Below are 8885 nucleotides of genomic sequence, written 5' to 3'. Positions count from 1 at the left end.
CTTCAGAGCTGAGGCCACAACGTCACAGTGAGTCTCTGAGAGTCCACAGTTTGAAAGTCTGAAATGACACATATAATACAACATATATTATCATGAAAGAGGACTATTTTAACTACAATAATAATGTTATATTATTTATATTTGAAGAAGTAAACTACTAATATACACTGATTTATAATGTTAATCACATCTGGACTTACTGAGCCTTTCTACAGTTCCTCATTGCTGGGATCAGTCTCAGTCGTCCCTCCTCTGATGTGTTGTACTTCTCCAGGTCCAACTCATCCAGAACCTCCTCTGACATCTGCAGCATGTAGGCCAGAGCTGAGCAGTGGATCTCAGAGAGTTCCTTCTCTGATCTGTTCTCTGACTTCAGGAACTCTTGGATCTCCTGATGTACTGAGCGGTCGTTCATCTCCATCAGACAGTGGAAGATGTTGATGCTTCTGTCAGGAGAGATATCCTCACTGTTCATCTCCTTCAGGTTGTTGATGACTCTCTGGATGGTTTCTGGACTGTTGTCTGTCTGACCCAGCAGGCCTCCTAAGACACTCTGGTTGGACTCCAGAGAGAGGCCATGAAGGAAGCGGACAAACAGGTCCAGGTGGCCATTTTTACTTTGGAGAGATTTCTCCATGACTCCTTTCAGAAAGTCATCTAGAGATGAGTGACTGTAGTCTTCTCCAAGGAAGTCCTTCAGTACCTTTGTGTTGCTGGTCGTGTAACAGTGGTACATGTAGACTGCAGCCAGAAACTCCTGAACGCTCAGATGAACAAAGCTGTAGACTGTTTTCTGGAAGATCACACTCTCTGTTTTGAGGATCTGTGTACAAACTCCTGATAACACAGCGGCCTCTGTGACATCAAGACCACACTGCTCCAGGTCTTCTTGGTAGAACATGATGTTTCCTTTCTCCAGTTGTTCAAACGCCAGCCTCCCCAGCTTCAGAAGAAGGTTCCTGTCAGCCTCCGTCAGCTCCTGTGGACTCGTCTCATGTCCCTCATCATACTTGTTCTTCTTCCTCTTTGTCTGAACCAGCAGGAAGTGTGAGTACATGTCAGTCAGGGTCTTGGGCAGCTCTCCTCTCTGGTCTGGAGTCAACATGTGGTCCAGAACGGTAGCAGTGATCCAGCAGAAGACTGGGATGTGACACATGATGTGGAGGCTCCTGGATGTCTTGATGTGTGAGATGATTCTGCTGGACTGCTCTTCATCACTGAATCTCCTCCTGAAGTACTCCTCCTTCTGGGAGTCAGTGAAGCCTCGTACTTCTGTTACCCTGTCCACACATGAAGGAGGGCTCTGACTGATCTGATGTTCATCTAAAAACTCCCGCAGATCACTTTCTGCTGAAAGAGAAGAAAAAAGGTAGAATTAAATGTTAATGGTCAGTAGGATAGAGGAGGTAGATTCCTGTCATGTTTTCAGAGATGATGACATCAGCAGACAGATCTTCAGTCTTACTTTGTACAGTGCTGGTCTGACTGTCTGTCTGTCTTTCTGCACACTGGGGCCAGGAGGAGTCTCCTGATGAAGCAGACTGGTCCCAGTACGAGGCTCTGAGATATAACACATTCAATTTGAAAATTAAATAATATAAACTACAATCACAAGAGTTCATCAGTAATTAGACAAGAATGTGCCAGCAAAGGCAGAGAAGAAGAAGACTGTAAGCGAGTAAACATGATTGTAAACAATACAGGATTTTAAATAGATGTTTGATGAGGAGGGAAGTGGATTCAACACATTATTTAGACCACAAGGAGACACACAATGTGTTTTGGTAAGTAAGTCAATGTGAACATGACTTTAGTCTGTTAACAGGAAAACTCCACAGGCTCCTCTAAGATACTCTGAGCCATTAAAAGTCACGTTAAACATCAGACTCAGTTTCCTCTGCTGCAGTGGTCAGTCTGCAGTGATAAATCAGCTGCAGCAGGCTGTTTCTATACATTTACATGACCTCCTCCCATATTTAGTGTCTTTGAACAGGAACATGTTAACACACAGTCTGTATTACATGAGACCAAACATTGTACCTGCTGCTGCAGTCCTTTAGTAAATAAGGACAGACACAGTTTGACTTGTTAGTAAATCCTTAGTAAATATCACCCTGGGTTACCTGCTGCTACTTTACATTTATTGACTGGAAAATCAAACAGCAATAGCAGCCCTGTCTCTGTCTCTGGTTAACATGAACATGAAGATCTGTTGGAGATTACAGCTGAATGGAAGCTACTTCATTATTTCTTTCCTTCATATCTACACTACAACCTTCATGAAAGCGTCTCACTGAATCATCTTCAGGTCAGGACCACCCTACCCACCCAGCACGACATCTACAGCACACACTGCAGAAATAAAGCTAAATAAATTGAGAAGGACTCCACACTCCCCCAGAACCATAAGTTCAGGCTGCTGAGGTCAGGAGGAAACCTCTGCAGCCTAGAGACAAGAACAGAGAGACTGAGGAGAAGCTTTCTTCCCCATGCAGTCACAATACTGAACAGCAATAAATGAGTCACTCACTGCACCTTCAACTCTAAACATACATGTTGTTGATCCCTGAACTGTGTCATTATCTTTATTTTTTCATTCGTTAATTGTTAATCAGCTATAAACTAATCTATGACCGTCAAAGTGTACATATTGTATTGTACGCTTTGTGTCCGTGACCAATAAAGAACTCTTATTAGTATTATTCATCATAATGAATGCAGTCAATGCTTAAACAACAAAAACATCACAGAATGATATAAGAATAGTGTTAATAATGTAGGTTATCAAATGACATTAAACTGAATCATCTTCAGGTCAGTTTACAGTAGAAACAGTCTCTTACTTTGTGTCTGAGGGTCCAGGTTCATTACTGAAGACTAGAGGAGGATCTTTAGACCGGTCACTCTTCATAGACAGACAGCTGGATATTACAGACTCTGCTCCGTCCTCCTCTTCCTCCTCTTTCTTCATCTTCTGGAGTCTGAGAGGTAAACCAGTAACACTGGAGACACACACACATACACAGTATAATAAACCCAGTCCTGCCTCTCAACTTAGTAGCTTCTTATTAGTTGACATGACTTTAACTACAACCATGTGTGTTTTCTAGTCATGACAAAGAGAAACTTTGACTCTGGTTTAAATCCAACAAACAGACTTCAGATAAACATGTGTGTGCTTCTTAACTGTGACTTCTCTCTATTTAGAGCTCAGCAGTGAGTCACGTGACATCGCTGTGAGGACGCACAAACCAGGAAAACAACAACAGGAAACAACGTTTAACACCTCAAACTCTGTCATTTCACATTTAATCAACTAAACAATGAATGTGATCAATAATCATCAGATTGATCAATAATGACAGTAATCATTATTTACAGTCCTGATATTAACACTCACCTGCCTCACACTGTTTTCCTCCTTCTGCTCTGATGACTGTGAAATGGTTCTTGTATGGACTTTCATCTTTACTTCTTATCTGTCTGCTCCTCCCTCCATTTTTATAAGAGGTCATATTTGTGTGTGTGTGTGTTGTGATTTTGATCAGGATAAAATGACTGACTGCTACTAAAGTGTCAGAAAACAATAAATGTGGCTCCTTGTTCACTGATTGGTGTAATATGTTCTCATGTATGAGTATGTTTTACGTCATACTGGATGTTAAACAACTGAAATCCACAAAGATCATTGTGTATTTCAGTGATACACCATTCCACTTTAAAGTGGCCCTACTACTGTGTATGCCACTTGTCTAAGTAATAACTTTTAAGTTTAATTTGTCACTTATTTATATGATTTTATTAAATCATATAAAGCAGCAGAGCAAAAGGGCACAAGGATAACGCAGGTAACAAACAGGAAGTCACATGGAGGGTGTGGTACGAAAGCGTGGCTGTACAAACAAGAAATAGACTGCAAACATAAAACAGACAATAATAAACTAGATAGACAGAAAAGACGGTTTCAGGTAAAAAATATTTTAATAAAATAATTTTACAGATCAGTGTTTAATCAAAACTGGACAAAGAAACATTCACCTGAGTATAAAGTACAGTAAATATAAAACTGATGCAGATAAATGAAGGTCATGGTAATAAACATAAATCAATAAAGTAATCATATGTAAATGATGACATTGTGCTGTAAGTACACGGTGAGAACAGATACTAAACTTATTCAATTATATCACTAAATAACATCATGAAGTCCATGTGGGATTAAAGGAAACAACACAAATCATTTAAACAACTAATGTGCTTCTGAAAATTCACAACTCTGATTTGTTTTAATGTTTAAAGCTTCTTTTGATTCAATACTGTCATTATTTTATTAACAGCTGTTATTCTTTAGATGATTAATATATTTACTGATAGTTAACGTATCAGACACGTTTTGAGAAGCTAGAACAGAGGTGTCAAACTCATTTTCATTCAAGGGCCACATACAGTCCAATTTGATCTGATGTGGGCTGGATCATTAAAAAGAAGGAAGGAAGGAAGGAAGGAAGGAAGGAAGGAAGGACAGACAGTGAAGGATGGACAGACAGACGGAAGGAAAGGAAAGAAGGAAGGACAGACAGAAGGGAGGGAGGGAGGGAGGAAGGAAGAACAGAAGGAAGAAAGGGAGGAAGGACAGATGTAAGGAAGGACAGAAGGAAGAAAGGAAAAAGGGAAGGTAGGAAGGAAGGACAAGAACACAGGATGGCACAGGTGGGCCGGATCACACCCCTTGGCGGGCCGCACATGGCCCCCGGGCCACATGTTTGACACCCCTGAGCTAGAATATTCTACACAGATCAACTTCTAACTTCATCCGCCTTCAGCTACGTGGCAACACAATCTAAAGTCTCTGATTGGTTGATTCTTACAGTGATGCATTCTGGGACTTGTAGGCTGAAAACAGAACAATGCATGACTTCATAAAGCGTTTTAGTCATAAATCTTTAAAGAAGGAAAATAATTGGCTCATTTGGAAAATATGTATGTTCGTCTACTTCTGTGAGAAACATCTTATAAAATCTTAAATTATTGTTTAAAATATTGAAATATGAAAGACTTTAATTGGACTAAAACTAACTCAGATTAACATGGAAATTGAAACGTTAATAAATTAGTGTGTGTGTGTGTGTGTGTGTGTGTGTGTGTGTGTGTGTGTGTGTGTGTGTGTGTGTATTATGTATAAAACAAATGAAACAATAACTTCTGGAAATCTGAAAATGTGGAAATATTAAATATACACACAACACTGTTTTCCTGAATTTGGCAACACGTCCTGTGATCTGTGCTCATTCCTCTGCATTAATCCAACATCATGTAATATTAAAACATTTATCTGTAAACTATAGATAATAAATAACAGATGATTTTTATTAGTTAGAAGGTTTTGGGTTTTTTTTTGCCCTCTTTCCTTTTTCAAACTGACTTTTGAATATTGATCTCATTTGATTTTGGACGTTTTGTGCCCTTATGTCTTCGTGGTTGTGTGTGTGTGGTTGTGTGTGTGTGTGTGTGTGTGTGTGTGTGTGTGTGTGTGTGTGTGTGTGTGTGTTATCAGTTGGCATGTGATGATTGGCCGGTCGGTGTCAGGCAGCAGCTTTGGTCTCCCATTCCTGTGAAAACAGCAGCGACAGAAGAGTTAAGTGGATAACAGATATACTGAATATTTAGTAGCTGCAGAGAAATAATATATTATATGCAGCTGATTTGTTTCTTCTATCAGACAAAAATCAAGAATCAAGGATGTCTGAAATATCTCGTCGTTGTTGGGGTATTTCAGTCTGAAGTTGACTCTAATAGATTATCTTTCTATTGATCATAAAAGAGACCTGAAGTTGTCTAAAGTTGATGTGATTTGTAGTTAAAGATCTAAGACATGTGAGAACTGGTCCTTTAAGTTTCTACAGAGCCGAGCTGGAACTCAGGAAACAGCGTCTGTGTGAATCTGACCTTCCTCCTCTCGAAAACCTTTCCGTGCTCGATGAACAGCGCTGAAGGAGCTCGTCTCAGAGAGGTTTTAGCCGAGGCCGTCCGTCGTAGCAGAGGACTTAGGAAACCCGCCTGGACCAGCACAGACCAGAAGAGACCAGAAGAGACCAGTAAAAGTTACAGTCAAACCCAGAGTGGAGCTCATATATATGGTGTATTGAACTTCCTAACACTATAACAGCTGTATGAGGTCATTAATGTAAAATGACTGATGGACTAATGGAGACACTAATAAGTCTCAGCTGGTTATTTCTACTCGTAAGATGATGTTTTATAATGTGATGTATTGTGTTTGTGTTATTTCTGTCTTTGTCCCACCTGAGCGCGCTCAGTGCAGACGGCCAGCGACTGTCTGAAAGAGGTGCGTTTGTTTTGCTTCCCGGCAGACGCCAGGTTTATCTCTGACCCCGCCCTCAGCTGCACCCCTTTCTTCCCAGTCAGCTCCAGCTTTTGAATGCTTCGCTCCATCTCACCCACCTTCCTGTCTGAAAACACGCAGCAGCACATTAACTTTTCTATAACTGTAGAATATAATGCATTAAATAATTGGACATGCTTAAGGAGAGAGTCAGCAGAACAAATCACTGCAAATCAGGGAGATAAAATAATTTACTACCCTAGAGTCAAAGAGTTTTGTAAGCTAAAATAAACTTATTTTCCAATCCTTTGTGAGCGTAGGTGTGACTTTGTTTTATTTCTATCTGCAAATCAGTAATATGTGTGTTTTTGAATTAGCAATCATGCAGTTTACAGTGAGATTATGCTAAATTAACTGACGCTATTTCCTCAGTGTGATGTTATCATTATAAAGTTTAGTCATTTGAGGTTTTAGGGATGTCATTAAAACTGAATAACCTGGACCTTTACGTGATGTGGACGTTTAGTTTTATTGTTTTTTTGTCTTCATTGAAAAACTTTAATGAAGAGTTGAGCTGTGTAGTCTAGTATGAAGGATGCCACTGCATGAAAAGTGGGGTTTTCGTCAGTAAGCAGTACTGTAGATTGTAATGGAAGTTCAGGTTTTGTCCCCCTATGACCCCCCCCCCCTCCTCATTATAGGGGAGGCTTTAACATGTAAATTAAGATGCTGTGAGCTATACAAATGCAAATCAAGGTAACCACTGACCCAGGCCAGAGGTGTTAACTTCATTTTAAGAAAATCTCTGGTATAAATAGATCAGGCTCAGTATAACCTAATTATAGACTCTTACATTTTTAGCTTGAATTGAATTGAATTTATTTAATGAAAGTATTCTGTATATGTCATTAGCAAGTAGTTATGTAAAAAAGACACACAAAACTATTTATTTCAACAATTAGTTTTAATCAGGCTTTGCCACAAAGGGCAACCAATGCAAACAACATCACTCACGAGCTTACAGCTACTGAAGAGCAATTTTCACTTTCGGCCACTAGGAGGAGCTCTAAGCCTCCACCTTGTGTTGAAGTAAATCCTGAGTCTTCACTGCTGACCTCGGCTACTTTGACTCGGTAGTAAGTTAGCCTGCTAGCTAGCTGACTGGAGGGAACATGATCCCTTAAATTGTTTTTCGAACTTATTTATTCTTTCATATTGATGCTCTTCTATTTTACAGTCCACTTGCTGCTGTAATATTGCAAATCTACTCATTGTGGGACTACTAAAGGAATATCTGATCTGATCTGATCTCTTATTTACTCATCAATTTAAGCAGCACAGTTTTAGTGATGCATCAGTCTGCAGTGAGTGAGGCATTAAAACCATCAGCTGGCTCCTGGAGCTTGAGGTGAAGGGTTGGGGTTAGTTCATGTGATGAGACTCACTGTGTGTGGTGAAGACAGTGTTGCTGTAGGTCACTGAGTCTCTGGACGATATGGAGCTGCAGCGAACTGAATCCTGAGAGCTGTGGAGCTGAAAGTGCAGACGAACAAACACCGATCAAATCATTCATCACAGATACAGTCCTCACATTTACTGTGAAACGCTGGCGTGTGAAATGACGGTGTGATGAAAAATGAGGAACTATCAAAATAATCCCAAAGTTATAAGAATATTTTATAATCTTTTGGGAACTCAGCATGTAATTACCTTTTGACACAAAGTAGTCCCTGTCCTATAAATAGGATTCAAACCAGTTTTTGAAAAAGCCAGTAGGCAGAATATCAAGCCAGTAAGAGATGGATGTCAGATGTTGTAGTTGAAATGTTAAGGAGACTAAAAGATGATGTATAGAAGACATATACAGTATATATATATACAGTATATATACAAAGAGGTAAAACCTGAGGCACAACGACATTTACTAGAACTTACTGCAGCTCCTGAGAGGACACGATACTGAAGGAGACATCATTTAGATTATAAACATATTGATGAGTCCTTTCTCTTCTCTGATCAGGGTTTTGGCTGCTGCTCACTCAGAAGATGTTTAGTGACAACATCAAATTGAAACTGGAAAAGTGAGGCGAACAAAAACCTCTTTTCTAAAAGTTTGACATGTTCCTTCGTCCTCTGGTGGAAATCCTTTGAATTTGTGTCAGTGCATTGAGCTCCACTGATGAATAATGTGAATAATGTGTATGTTAGTAAAGGGTCGTACCATGTGCTCCAGTATGGAGGTGTTGATAGTAAAGGGTCGTACCATGTGCTCCAGTATGGAGGTGTTGTTAGTAAAGGGTCGTACCATGTGCTCCAGTGTGGAGGTGTTGTTAGTAAAGGGTCGTACCATGTGCTCCAGTATGGAGGTGTTGGAGTAGATGGGCGGGTCTCGGCCTGTTCCTCCCAGGTGGAAGGGGTCGTCCATGTAGGTGTTGGAGGTGGGAAACCTCCTCGTCTGCAGACCGCTGACGAGGAAAAATAACCTGTTTATTGATCGTACTCATCACCATGACAACAGGTGAGCAGATGGAGGATGAATGTA

General features: G+C 40.2%; 1 protein-coding gene across 1 annotated transcript in view; it reads right to left on the bottom strand.

Moving 5' to 3' along the window:
- Positions 1–4218: 4218 nt before the first annotated feature.
- The window catches only part of LOC128364290 (actin filament-associated protein 1-like 2), a 12586-nt gene continuing 7919 nt past the window's right edge, over positions 4219–8885 (bottom strand). Inside the window, exons 10-14 of the mRNA XM_053324829.1 lie at positions 8691–8808; positions 7789–7876; positions 6304–6470; positions 5947–6057; positions 4219–5609 (exon numbers count right to left, since the gene is read on the bottom strand). Of these exons, the coding sequence (XP_053180804.1) occupies positions 5583–5609; positions 5947–6057; positions 6304–6470; positions 7789–7876; positions 8691–8808 (511 nt within the window). The 3' untranslated portion in view covers positions 4219–5582. The remainder of the gene's footprint in view (positions 5610–5946; positions 6058–6303; positions 6471–7788; positions 7877–8690; positions 8809–8885) is intronic.

This window comes from Scomber japonicus, chromosome 9, assembly GCF_027409825.1.
Source record: "Scomber japonicus isolate fScoJap1 chromosome 9, fScoJap1.pri, whole genome shotgun sequence".
Taxonomy (NCBI): domain Eukaryota; kingdom Metazoa; phylum Chordata; class Actinopteri; order Scombriformes; family Scombridae; genus Scomber; species Scomber japonicus.
Note: the sequence above shows the minus strand (reverse complement) of the source record. Positions and strands in the feature narration are given on the sequence as shown.